This window comes from Mauremys mutica, chromosome 4 (assembly GCF_020497125.1).
Source record: "Mauremys mutica isolate MM-2020 ecotype Southern chromosome 4, ASM2049712v1, whole genome shotgun sequence".
NCBI classification, from domain to species: domain Eukaryota; kingdom Metazoa; phylum Chordata; order Testudines; family Geoemydidae; genus Mauremys; species Mauremys mutica.
The window spans coordinates 15,485,601-15,500,058 of record NC_059075.1 but is presented as its reverse complement, the minus strand read 5'-3'; the positions used below and the strand labels follow the sequence as shown (position 1 = coordinate 15,500,058).

At 40.4% G+C, this 14,458-nt stretch overlaps 1 protein-coding gene across 11 annotated transcripts in view; it reads left to right on the top strand.

Moving 5' to 3' along the window:
• Positions 1-6,261, top strand: part of PPP2R5E (protein phosphatase 2 regulatory subunit B'epsilon) — a 129,401-nt gene extending 123,140 nt beyond the window's left edge. For 9 of the 11 annotated variants that reach the window (XM_045013984.1, XM_045013981.1, XM_045013982.1 and 6 more), the window contains 3 exons: positions 1,322-1,423; positions 2,050-2,193; positions 4,901-6,261. In XM_045013984.1, coding sequence (XP_044869919.1) covers positions 1,322-1,423; positions 2,050-2,193; positions 4,901-5,000 — 346 coding nt within the window. In that variant the 3' untranslated portion in view covers positions 5,001-6,261. The remainder of the gene's footprint in view (positions 1-1,321; positions 1,424-2,049; positions 2,194-4,900) is intronic. The other 2 variants (XM_045013988.1, XM_045013987.1) reach the window with 2 other exon arrangements.
• The last annotated feature ends 8,197 nt before the right edge of the window (positions 6,262-14,458 follow it).

Below are 14,458 nucleotides of genomic sequence, written 5' to 3'. Positions count from 1 at the left end.
GCTGAGCACCCAGGGACCCTGGCAGCTGGCCAGTAAGAACTAGTAGTCCCTACCTGTTCTGACACCACGCTGTACCCCGGAAGTGGCCAGCAGCAGGTCCGGCCAATGGGAGTTGGGGGGATGGTGCTTGCAGGCAAAAGCCGTGTAGAGCTGCTTGTGCGCCTCCACCCAGGAGCCGGACCTGCTGCTGGTCGCCTCCGGGGCGCAGTGTGGTCGGTGGTGCCAGGATAGGCTGGAAGCCTGCCTCTGCATCCCAGCTGCGCCACTGACCAGGAGCTGCTGGACATAAGCTCACGCCCCAATCCCCTGCCCCTGCCCCAGCCCCCTCCTGCACCCCAACCCCCTCATCCCCGGCCCCAGCCCAGAACCCGTACCTCCAGTCCAGAATCCTGACCCCCTCCCACATTCCAACCCCTTGCCCCAGCCCTAAGCCCCCCTCCCACACCCGAAACCCCTCATCCCTAGCTCTGTTGGGTCATGGGCATGAACAGTTTTCTTCAACTGGGTTGCCAGAAAAAGAGTTGGAAAACCACTGGTCTAGGGAAACATTTAATTATATGTACAGTTATAATTAGATGTCATCCATTTACTACCTGGGTCACAGAACATGTCTGGGGGTTGGTGGATAGCATTTAGTAATCACATCACAAAATGTAATGCTGGGATCAGTTTTAGCATGCACGCTGCACTCCTTATTCAGGCCTGTACTGTGAAAATTTGTGATAAAGTTAAGTTTTGTTTCTTAGAATTCTTCCTCAAAGATTTTTTCTTTTTCCAATGGACTTGTTTTTTTTTACATGTACTAAAGTGAAATGATCATGAAACGTACAAATCCAAGGGAATCTTTCACATATCTCATACTTGGGTTCTTTACTTTGAGAGATTCATACTCTATTCAAAGGCATCTATTGAACCTTTTTTCTGTGCATCATTCACATTTGATATTTAGATTTTAATTACTTCTGCTAGAATAACAATTCTGATCATTGGATTACATTCAGAATTGCTGCACTGCTTGGTGAAGTATCTGCAGTTGTATGTGCTAGCTGTCTGTTTTGTTACCTTTAACAGGTGGGGATTTGTTCTCTCCATTTAAATGATAAAATGTGATGAGAGCCTGATTCTCACTTCACATAAGTATGTTAATTAGGAGTAACTTCACTGAAGTCAAAGAAGTTACATCACTATAACTAGTAGGAGATTAGTATCAGGTTCAGCAGTTCCAATAAGAAAAGTTCAGGGAAGTGTGTAAATTATTTTTGTTCTTATTCAGTTTCAACTGAAACTAATAGATTCCTTATCTTTTTTTTGTATTTCACAGGGCTATTGTGGCTTTAGTCTACAACGTGTTGAAGGCGTTTATGGAAATGAACAGCACCATGTTTGACGAGCTGACAGCCACTTACAAGTCAGATCGTCAGCGGTAACTTTTTAAAGCTTTTTTGTCAGCTGTGCATAAGGCCTGCTGTTTAATTTTTTTCCTCACATTTTGCTGTGATTGCATAATTTCACACATAATTGATTGCAATGCCTCATTTTTTTCTGCATGCTCATTAGCCTTCTCCTTGCAAGATGCCAGATAATATCATGAATAGGTGGTTGTTTTCTCCCCTATGAAATACAGTACCCGTTGCATAGCTTGTGGATCTACATTCCTCACAGAACTCCTTTTGGCACCACATTCCAAAAGATTTAAATGTATCAAGATTTTCAGTAATAAAAGAAGAACAAGGGTTTAAAGATATCACTTTGCTTAAAGGCTTCAAAAAGGGTGGAGGTTGGACATGAGGGATTTCCTCAACACGTGACTCACCATAAGACCCATCCTACTTATCCTGCATGTGGTCTTAAGCCTAAGTGGCACCTTTCAGCCCTTTCAGTTTTTCCTTTTTCACGGATCTTGATATAGCTGAGTCCTTTAGAGTGCAGGATCCAGTAGATGCACCATTCATACAATCATTAGTTGCACCCTAGTAAAATGTTTTTTGTCTATTTTCCTTAATCTTCATTCTCCAATTATAGTGCATCGTCTTCTGTCTAAAATTTCAGCTTATCCAAAGCGGCAGGTGAAAAAAATGAGGAAACTTCGGGAACTCCGAGCAGTTTGCGACTTCGTTTAAGTCATGCCTTTTGTGTGACTCGGGGTTCCCACAAGCAAAGTGAAGGGTACTGTATGTCATCAAACCTTGTTAGGTTAGTATAGCCTCTGAAGTCTTTTGGAGGCCATGATACTGTTGAATTATGTGACCAGGTTCATAGTTCACCTTCCTTTTGATTAACTTTGCTTAAAAATATATAATAAAATACAATGTTGTATACATTTAAAAATCTGTAATTGGTGGGTTAGATGGTGCCCTGGATTAATGACTGCACTAACATGTTATTTCTGGAGTCCTGGGTTTAAACCTGAGCCAAATTGTAGGTGACTTGATGGTTTTTGTTCAGGCCCTGGTAGACAAGGTTCAGTCTGTCAGATTAGCTGACATCATCACTGTGGAGTTTGTAGTGTGTGCAACACAGAATCCTAGGACTAGGGGTCTGATCCAGGAAGGTTCTGAGAAGCCTCAGCTACTACTGAAATCGATGGATGCTGGAGGGACTTTTTACCTCATGAGGCATTCAGAGTTTCACAGGATCAGACCCTGCCATAGCACGTATGTTGCAGGTAATGACTGTGTGGAAGAGCTTTCTTAGCACTTGTTTACATGACCTCTACTTTATCTAGGGCTGGTGCTGATCTTTTAAATACATTTATTTATAAATTATTATTTTAATATATATACTGGAATGTAAAAAATGGGATAACTTCAAATATTAAACCATGTTTAATATTAACAATTAAACAATCGCCGTTTGCTGAGATAAAGACTTCTTAGGGTTCTGTGGACAAACATGGGCAAGTATTCGAACATCTTTCCATAGGAGATTGGATTTTCGTTTACTTAAGTGCTGGTGCAAAATTCATTAGTATTTGTAAGGAGTATTGTAGGTAGAAGTGGTAAATTGTTCAGTAAGAACTTGATAATGGGAACCCTCAGAATGAAATTCCGGTGTAAGAACACATTTCAAAGGGGACAGGTGAATTCAGGGGCGGCTCTAGGTATTTTGCCGCCCCAAGCACGGCAGGCAGGCTGCCTTGGGCGGCTTGCCTGCGGGAGGTCCCCGGTCCCACGGATTCGGCGGCACGCCTGCGGGAGGTCCACCGGAGCCACGGGACCAGCGGACCCTCCACAGGCATGCTGCTGAAGGCAGCCTGCCTGCCGCCCTCGCAGCGACCGGCAGAGCGCCCTCCGTGGCTTGCCGCCCCAAGCACGAGCTTGGCGTGCTGGTGCCTGGAGCCGCCCCTGGGTGAATTGTAGTCCAGTCCAGTTGACTTCAGTGGGATTACTCACAGGATCAGGGCCTAGGAATAGAAATAAGTTATAATAGACTTATGTTGGGTTCCCCAATAGAACAAAGTTTACAAAAATAAGACTGATGTATAGCCAAGTTATTTAGAATTTGTTAGGGCTAAAGTTTTCAGTGTCAATGAATAATAATAGTTCAAACATAGGTGAACTAATGAGGTAACCTACTGAAATATTTTAGAAAGAAAAGATATATGATACAGTGATTAGATAATATAATGATAAATTTCTGGTAAGTGTATTCACCATTTCTTATATTTAATTTTGAATTTTTTTCAGCAGCTATGTGTAATGAAAGTAGAAATTATGGATGAAAACAGATGTTTGTTTCTAACCAAGAATGGTGTTGTTAGATATGGCCAAATGACTGCTTTTTGACTAAATGTATGCAGTCTAAGTGAGGTGAATTTCCCAGGTAGCAAGTTGTACCAGAATAAAGCTTCTAAATCAGTGGAATATTTTGAGAAACTCTGCAATGTGACAAGTTGGGAATCTAGATATCAGTACCCTAGATATCCATGATGTTTATGTTCCCATTGGACCTGATCCTGCAAGGTGACTTAAGCAGAAATTGAAAGCTCTCCCCAACTTGTAGCATCAAGACCATATGTACTCCATGTGTGTAGTTGTTATCAGAACACATTGACTTAATTTTATACTTATTTAAAAGCAATTACAACATTATGTCCCCACATTATAGCATAAGGACCATATTAACTCCAAATAACCAGTGACAAAGAGAGAGAACTCAGAGAATAAACAAATTAAGAAAGTTCTAGTTTAGTTTTTTAATTTTTGTTGGGTTTCCCCTGAAACCTCATCCACTCAGTTCCCCAAGAACTCAGTTGGACTACAATCTTGTCACTCTGATTCCTTTATCTAATTAGGCAGCGCAGTCTGTTGGTAAAGCAAACATACAGATTATTTTGTAGGGATTCAGTAGGAATAAAGACAAATGCATTGAATGAGGGTCAGATCCTGTAACTGGATTCACAGTAGCTACACTGGGATGGAGCACTGCTGAAGTTAATCTGGCCTTGTTTGAGAGACTAGGCTAGGTTTAACTTTAATGAAAGCAAGAGAGACCCTAATATCCTTCTTTAAACAAATAAATAAACTTGAAATTGTGAAATAGAACTTGGCCAAAAAATATATATTAATCTGAAATGTAATATATTTGCTCCATAAAATATTTTAATATAATTCTAATATGAACTAGCTATTTTTGCTCTATTGTAAAATTAACGTAAGTAAAGATTTTTAAACTTTTATTATATCCCATCTTCTGTTTCTCTTAGTTTTGTTCAGCATTTTTTATGTAGATAAACTAAAGTTTGGAGTAAAAAATGTGTACTGAAAATAAATATACATTAGGGAAAAATGCATGTGCATTAGAAAAATTATTCCTCATAGCTTGTATCAAATAAGTATTTTTGGATAGGTACTTTTAAAGCTTCCTTGCTGTTAACACTTCATTTTATTTTATCTGCTAGTGAGAAGAAGAAAGAGAAGGAACGTGAAGAACTGTGGAAAAAACTGGAGGATTTGGAGTTAAAGAGAGGTCTTAGACGTGATGGAATAATTCCAACTTAACAAAAGAAACAAAGCAGCATTATTAACCTGTGGAGTCACACATTTATGTAGTAGAAGATGGAGCAACAGTTTTCTGTATTGTGCAACTTTACAGTAGATTTCACATTTGTTTCATTATTACAACAGCACTGTATATAACTGTCTCTAAGTAAAGGAAAAAATAAGGACTTTTCTCCAAAGTTTGGACAGCAGATGGACTTCTCAGAACTTTGCAACATAATCATTGTTTTGACCCTTCTTTAAATCCAGTCTTCAAAGATCTGTTGATGAAAATTGCTATGTCAAAATTTCATTGTCAGGACCTGTTCCTTATTTATCATTAGCAGAGAGTATGATACAACTTTCAAATGTGAACAATCTTAAATTTAGCTTGCCTTTCTGCTAAACTGTTAAATGTATTTATAGTAAAAGAGAAAAAAGATTGTCATTTCCTTTTGAGTTTGTGTAACATCCTCCTTCTCTGGATAACTTTACTGTAATTTGACATTTTTTTCCCTTTTGCACATCTTCATAAGTTGAATGTCCATGCAGATCAGGGCCATGAAAAATATAGGTCCCTAAGATTTTGTTTACTGGTGTGAGTATCTTTCTGGTACCAGGCTAGCACTGGTACTCCTTCAATTTAAACATTAGGAGTAAAAATAAAGAGATGATAAACATAGTAGGGAAGGAAATTTCAGATTAATGCATCAATTTATTGTGAATCCACACTGTCTTGAATCCTTTGAAAATGGGCAATAGTAACACCATGAACTTCAGTACCTAACCAGTATTAGTTACATGTCATTGGACACACATACCAGAGCTGTTTTGGTAATACTAATGGCTAAATGATTACTATATACATTTTATTGGACCATTTTGAAATTATAACGACAAACGCTAAACAGTACAAGCATGAAATTGATCTCCAGTGGTCATGGGTCTAATTGGGAACAGAGCTGAGCAAACAGTTTGGACTGTTTGGAGTTGTTGCCTTACTTTTTAATATGTATTTATAAAGTATTCCAGCAAAAGAGGATGTAGCCTCTAAAAACATACTATAGTGTTTTTGTGACTGTAGTACTATTACTCATCACAGCGCCAGCCCTATGGTTTTAGCTGGAAAGGATTCTGGATAATATACTTCTGCATTCTGAAGTGGATGCTCATTCCTAACTACTGTATTTGTTACCAAAAGTGGTTCTACAAATGCTACTGAAAAAAAATTCTGGAAATCCTAATGTCCTGAGTATTAATAATAAAGTTTAAAATGCTTTTATATCAAAGGTGCATTGTGACCAAATTGTTTAAAAGCAAAACAAGAGGGCTGTATTATAAGTATGCATTATTGGCTATCTGCTTTGTATTTGAAAGTGGAATCTTACATCTTTGATCGTTAAAATGCTGATAAGACTTATGTACAGTATATATTTAGCTAATGCAGTTGCATTATTTTATACCGAAAGGTATGTGTTTCAGGATTTTTCTCCAGGATGCTTTTGAACTGTTATAGACATATGACAACAGTGAGCTGATAATCCTAAACCATCAATCCAGCAGTATTTATGGTATAAAGCTGACTTGGTGTTCATGAGTCTTTGTGTTAGTTGCAAACATGAACTTATGACCTGTTGCCATTGATAGAAATACAGTATAAGTATGAGCTTGTATATTTTTCTTCCTACCATTCAAATATACAGTAGAATTTGAGGTTTTCTTGTTTCCAGGTGCAAAAAAATTAAAAAAATAAAAATGGGAGGGGAGCAGGAATCCAATCCCATTTTACTGACTGTTTCAGGATTATCAGGTCACAGTTTGTACACATGGGTCTGCACATTGGATGTTGTAAATGCAACAACTTTGTAAAAACTTGACACTGTTAATTCTGAAAAAAGAACAGAAGTAAACTAGTCATATGCAACACAAAACATCACAATATGGTTTAATGGGATTAATATAAGCCTCTTATAAGAACACTGACTGGGACTCAATGTAAACTTGGCAGATAGTCAGTGAAACATTTTATTTTAAAAGTGCTGGAACAAGGTGCAAGCTCAGATCTGAAGATTAAATAAATTTATAACAAATCGTCCCTTAACCCTTTGATTTTTGACAGTCTTTTTGTTTCTACTACAGGTTGGGGATATATTTAGTAGTGTGACTGTCTGAAATTAACATGCTGTATGAGAGGGTGCATTTAAACTAGTGCCTGACTAGACTGGGTTAAATGGTCAACAGTTGAACTATTATGGTGGGAAGAAATCTTGGTGTTTCCATTTTTTTTTCTGCTTGGTGGAATGAAAAGAAATAATGTGACATTAGAAAAAGACACCTTGTCCTGTACTTAGAATTTAGGTGAGTGTTGACCATTCTTGGATGTTCTTGGTTTCAGCATGACCTACTGGAATTGATGATACAAAATGGATGAGAACCTAACTGGTTGCAATATTTTATTACCTCTAATGGGGGATACTGGGGAGTATCTAAAGTGATTTTCACTTCCACAATGGAATGTTTCTTAAATTGAATGAGGTAATGTGATGTTAGTCATGCAACTCTAAAAAGGTGAGGTCAGTCTGAGGTTGTACTTTCTGATGTACTTAAAGAAGCGCTTGCCATAGTAGTACTACAGAATCCACGCAATCCACTGTTGGCTGCAACCCAAAGGCAATAATCTGCTCCTGTCCCACTAGAGTCCATGGGAGGTTTATGCAAAGATAAAGGCAGCATATGGACGTAAGTCAATAGTGATCAGTGCATCTGTTCATTTGTGATTTTGTTTGCTTCATGGTTTTGAGAAACTACTTTTTTGTTAGTTTTTTTTTAGACTGCTAACATTACAGTTGATGGGAGATCACTCATGTCTTGTACCATATTGGTTACAGGGGAAAGGATTGAATGTTGTCAGGTAAAAGTAATGAACTACATTTTCAAAACTAGAGCATTGCATGGGGATGTAACAGCTGTAAAAGTTCTTCTTGCATACTTTAAGTTGAGCATGCATTGCTTTCTTCATCTTGCAAGCTTTCCTTATTGTTTTCTTTTTATTGCTATTGAATGTTTTTTGTCTCTCTTCCAAATCTTTGAATGCTTTAAATAAAAGTACTCTAATGCCATTGGAGTATTTGCAAGCAGGGTTACCGTAAATTAATCTTGGTTTTGTTAGCATAAATAGAAGGATTTAATTTATTTTTACCTCCTTCTATATATGGAACAATCCAGGATGCAGAGCCCAGAACTGCTTGAGCTAGAATTGAAGCAGCTGTACTTATGTTGTACATGTGTAAGTATAGCCTCAGGCTCTCTTACACTATGGAAAAAGAAAATGTATTATGAGCTTTAAAAGCTTTTTTATTGTTTTGTGTGAGAGTTGGAGAACTGGATAGATATTTCCTCCCCCAGTGCACCTCATTTTCCTTTCAATTGGGAGCACACAACTGGCTTAGAAGGCAGAGATGCCCTTTTTTCAATACTGAGAGTTGCTCTGTGACAAAATGAGGGTGATAAACAGGCATGATGAAAGAATGTTTTTATTTGCACATTAATATTTTTATTTTTGTATCGTGGCTCATCAGCTTTCCAAAATAGCTGTGCAATGAGCCACAGACTAGTTTTTCTAGTAGGTATTGGCAGTGAGTTTTTTATATTCCCCAATATTTTCCTTTCAGAGTCTGGATAAAAGGATTGTGTATCCTCGAAGCAAAATTCAGCTAATTTTGATTTATAAGGAAGTTTTATCCAAGTGCTGCTTACTAGCCACAGAAGCAGCAGCATCTGTTCAAGAGAAACAGACATTCTATCATGACCTCTCTGAACACAGGTTTATTTTTATTTGTTTGGATCACTTACTGTAAATACGTTATAATCATAACCTCATGTATTGATGAGGGGTTTTTCAAATATAAATAATACCAATACATTTCTTCTCATTGTCCTATTTTTTGATTGTAGTATAAAGAATGACCTGCTCATGCTTTTTGTTTAAAAATTAGCATTAGAGTAATAGATTTCTTGATATTTTAGTATTTCATTGTTTAAGCAGGAGAGGGCAGCAAAAGTTCATTTCCCACTCTTTCCCCTTCCCCACCCCCCAAGAATGCTGTGGTCCGTTACTGTTTTTAAATCTAGATGCAGTTAAACTATTGGGTGGGTGGGGAAATAAAACATTTTTTATATATGAAAAGTTGCTTATGGAAATATATAGACTGGTCTAACCAGACTATGAAAATGTCTTCTATGCTACAGCAAGGTGGGAATAAAAAGAAAAATCTTCCACCTCTGGGTAAAGTGAAGCAGGTCTTAAAGACTTGGATTCAAAATGTCATTCTTTGGACATCGTTTACTTTCTTAAAAATGCTATTAAAGAAACAAACTCAAACTCAATGGTGCTCCCAGATATAAATGTGTATCCTTTCTCTTTTGCACATGTGCAAGAGGCTCTGTACTGTGGGTGCATCTAATAAAAAAGCAATGAAGTGTTTTCCAGGCGCGTGGCTTTTTTTCCCCTGTCTATACTTCACATGCCTTTTCAGCAATGGTCTTCCAGCCATTGGATATCATTTCTTGTACATGTCAAACATTAAGGTATCTCAGTGATGGAAAGATGTTGAGTTAGTGAGACAGGAATGTTAAGGCTCTGTGAGAATTTCCATTATAAGCTCCCAGTTTTCTTTTGCGAGTGTGGTGATTGGTCCTCTTAAATTGCAACCACATCTGAATCTAACGGAGACCTTAAAACCATTGGATATGGGAGCATGGGCATTGGCTCTGTGGCATGCTTCCACTAACCCCTGTCGACCTTGAGCTCTGCAGGTGTGGAAAGGGAAAGACTGGTCGCTCTTCATGACTCCATTCTTCCCCTTCAATCTCTGATCCAGTCTGCACTGTCCTATTCAGTTCTCCCAGCCAGAATCTGCCGTTCTTCACAGACACAGCCCAGGAAGATGGGGATGAACCCAGGCAGAGGCCAATGGGCGGATCCTGTTAGTGTGTGACTCCTGCAGGAGTTGTGCAACCATGGAAGTCAAAAGACAAGCAGTGGAGGCACAGATGGCACTGGACTCAACTAATCCTCTGGGATCTGTGGATTGAACCCCTTTCATGTTCCGTAAGGGGGCCAGGGCAGGAGGTAGCCTGTGTCGTAAGGAATGATCATTTGCCCAATAATCTTGATTTAAAGGTTTTAAATCCTTAGGTAAATTATTCCATTGGTTAATTAACCTCTGTTAGAAACGGGTGCCTTATTTCATCTCTCAATTTGTCTAGCTTCAGCTTCCAATCATTGGCTCTTGTTATACCTTTTTCTGCTAGAATGAAAAGCCCTCTCCTAATCTTGTCCCTATGTAGGGACTGTGATCAAGGCACCTCTTAACCTTCTCTTAGATTAAGCTTCTTTAGTCTCTTGTAAAGTGTGTTTTCCAGTCCTTGGAAGGTTTTCCAGTCCAGTTGTAAGAAATTAATATCTTCAGTGAGTTACTGCTCAGTGGGGATTTCTCTGTTGATTATTGTTAAAATAGGAAATAATCTTTAAGGACTCAGAGGTATTTAAAAAAAGCTGCTTTGTATTTGCAGTACTAGTACCATAGGGCTTGTCTACATCACCCTGCAGTTCAGACTGCAGGGCTGGGAATTGCAGAGCACTCTAACATGCTGCGCTGTAACTGCCCCATGTGGACACTGCAGGCGTGAACCAAAAGGTACCTGGTTACCGTTAACATGGGCCTCTTTCAAACAGGTAACCTAAACACAGGTATCTTTTAGTTCGCTCCAGCAGCATCCACGTGAGGCAGTTACAGCACAATTCTTTGGTGCACACTGCAGTCCACACACCCCTAGTCTGCAATGCAGCCCAATGTAGACATAGCTGTAGTTTGCTAATTCCCTCAACCTCAAATTTCCTTCCCACAAATTCTCAGTTTCTCAGCCAGCAGCAGACCTTCATTCCATGTTAAATTCAGGATTACCCCACAAATTATGGGCTGCCCTCCATCATAAGTAGGGCCCTACCAAATTCATGGTCATAAAAAATGCATCACAGACCGTGAAATCTGGTTCCTGTGAAATATGGTCTTTTGCATGCTTTTACCCTGTACTATACAGCAGGGCCGGCTCCAGGCACCAGCTAAAGAAGCAGGTGCTTGGGGCGGCCAATACCAAGGGGCAGCCCTCCGGCCGCTATTGGGGCAGCAGGTCCGGGTCTTCAGTGTCAATTCAGCGGCGGGTCCCTCACTCCCTCTAGGAGCGAAAGACCAGCTGCCGAATTGCGGCTGAAGAGTGGAGCGGCGCAATTGCACTGCCGCAGCTTTTTTTTGTGCCGCTTGGGGCGGCAGAAAACCTGTAGCCGGCCCTGCTGTACAGGTCTCACAGGGGAGACCAGTGTTTCTCAAAAGGGAGTTGCAGGGAGGTCACAAGGTTATTTTAGGGGGGTTGCAGTATTGCCGCCCTTCTATCCTGCCTTCAGAGGTGGGTGGCTGGAGACTAGCGCCTGTTGGCTGGGAGCCCAGATCTGAAGGCAGAGTTGCCACCAGCAACAGCACAGAAGTGAAGGTGCCAATACCATGCCATGCCCCGTTACTTCTGCACTGCTGCTCTCCAGCTGCCCAGCTCTGAAGGCACCACTACCACCAGCAGCAGCACAGAAGTAAGCCCCCCCTACAATAACCTTGTGACCCCCCCCCGCCACAACTCCTCCTTGGGTCAGGACCCCCACAATTACACCACCCTGAACTTTCAGATTTAAATAGCTGAACTCATAAAATTAACGATTTTTTAAATCCTATGACTGTGAAATTGACCAAAAGGGACTGTGAATTTGGTAGGGCCCTCGTCACAAGTCCGGGGGTACCTCTGTGCACTATGGGCTTTTACTCTCGGAGACCAGAAGTCTGTATTAGAACATTTTCAGTTTAACATACATTGTAGCATCATTTGTGGCATTAATTCAGAAACTGCCTAAAGGGCTTGAGTTAGCAGCTGAAATTATCTGTTTTAAGAATAAATGCTGAAGCCAAAGAGAGTACGCTGTAAATTTGCTAATAAACATTTTGAAAGAAGCCTTGCTAACAACTGTTTGCTGTGACCGGACACTTTTTTGAAGCCGATTGCAGCCCAGGCACGTGAAAATCACATTACATTGAAATTTTTTTTAAGTTGTTTCTCAGTGTTTTCATTATTTCAATCCTTTTATTTTACATCAGACTAATGTGTTTTCCAATAAGCTGGAAATGTCTGTTTCCCAAATCCCATTGCCTCTTTTATGCAGACAAAGAAATACGGCACTCTGTAAAGTTTGATGGCTGCTCTGATCAAATTAGGTGCAGCTAATTTTTAAAAAGTCTGATAGAATAATCTGTTCTTTGAAAGAAGCAGATGTAGGCCCCGTTGCTGTGGGGATGCACCACTAGGATGCTCTAGTAAAAGTAACAGAAGCCACAACTTTATTAAATGGCTCGTTTTCAACCCTTATGTGATGATATGGTTGGTGGACTGTCCTTACTGTTCCTTTCCTGTATTGACTTGTGTGTCATCTCAGTCTGTGGGGCAGGAAGGCCACCATCATGTCCATAATGTCAGGGAGGAACTTGCCAAAGGGGGGTCCAGAATCCTTCCATCTTCATTAGCGGCAGGGCTGGATTTAGGAACTGTATGATTGATTGGGAGACTAGATCGGGATTTAGCTCTTGTTTGTGGACTCGTTATTGGGATAAGGAGTTGAGGACTGCAGCTTTGACATGGGTTGACCATCAACCCATTTAGTTTAATGTTACAAGTTCACCTCAGCTTTTTCTGGTGCAGCAGGCACATCCTATTGGTCTGTTCACAGATGGACACAATTTCATTTCAGATATTTTCTTACCAGTAATACTATACAACTGTAGAAGCAGCAAAGAATCCTGTGGCACCTTATAGACTAACAGATGTTGCATCCGAAGAAGTGGGTATTCACCCACGAAAGCTCATGCTGCAAAAACATCTGTTAGTCTATAAGGTACCACAGGATTCTTTGCTGCTTCTACAGAACCAGACTAACACGGCTACCCCTCTGATATCATAGCCACCAGTTGTATAGTAACCTTTTGCTAGACCAGTGGGACATTATACTCATCTATTGACACAATGACTCCCCAGCACACTCTGCAGAGGTCCCCTTGGCTCTACAGATTAAATGCTTGGGATGGAAGGATTGCAGATTTAAACCAAAAGATATACCAACACTGATAGTTTTTGAAACTAGGACAGGCATCTGCATTATATAATATTTGGAAGTTCAGACTTGTTAATGGATAGGACCCTACCAAATTCACAGTCCATTTTGGTCAATCTCACAGCCATAGGATGTTAAAAATAGTAAATTTCATGATTTCAGTTATTTAAATTGAAATGAAATTTCACAGTGTTGTAATTGTAGAGATCCTGACCCAAAAAGGAGTTGTGGGGGGTCACGGTACTGCTATCCTTACTTCTGCACTGCTGCAGGTGGCGACGCTACCTTCAGAGCTGGGTAGCTGGAGAGCGGTGGCTGCTGGCAGAGAGCCCAGCTCTAAAGGCTGAACCACTGCCAGCAGCAGCGCAGAAGGAAGGATGGCATGGGATAGTATTGCCACTTTTATTTCTGCCCTGCTGCCTGCAGAGCTGGGCCCTCAGTCAGCAGCTGCCATTCTCCGGCCACCCAGTTCTGAAGGCAGCAGCGCAGAAGTAAGGGTGGCATGGTCTGGTATTGCCACCCTTACTTCTGTGCTGCTGCTGGTAGGGTGCTGCCTTCAGGGCTGGGCGTCTGGCCAACAACCACCGCTCTCCAGCCGCCCAGCTGTGAAGGCAGCACAGAAGTAAGGGTGGCAATACTGTGACCCCACACAACTCCCTTTTGGGTTTGAACCCCCCAATTTGAGAAACGCTGGTCTCCCTGTGAAATCTGTATAGTATAGGCTAAAAACACACACAAGACCAGATTTCATGGTCTGTGACACAGTTTTCACAGCCATGAATTTGGCAGGGCCCTATTAATGGAGCTGCTACACTAAGGGCTGCTGTTTATTGTATCTCAAAGTAAACTGAAAATTGGCAGAAATACACTCTTGGTTTGCTTGAGTGAGGAAATGCGGAATTCAGACAGTGTTAATTAGTTATTAGTTCACAGGCTATTTCACAGGCACAAAGGGATATTATCCGCATTTTCTCTACGTGACACTCCTCAGACAATAGTTGATTCACATAGTTTGTATTATAGAATAGATTCCAAGTGTCAATTATAATTGAACTAATATAGTTCTTAGGAGTATGAAGGAAACAATGTTTCCTTCTGTAACTCAGTAATGCACACAATCGCATTTTAATGATATGCCATTAAGTGATACATGTTCAACAAGACTCAGCAGAGACAGATTTTAACAAACAGCACCGAACCAAACATATTGAACAAAGTGCAGGTCCCTATGACCACATGTTAGCAGGAGGGAGAGATTGAAGATCAGGGAAGA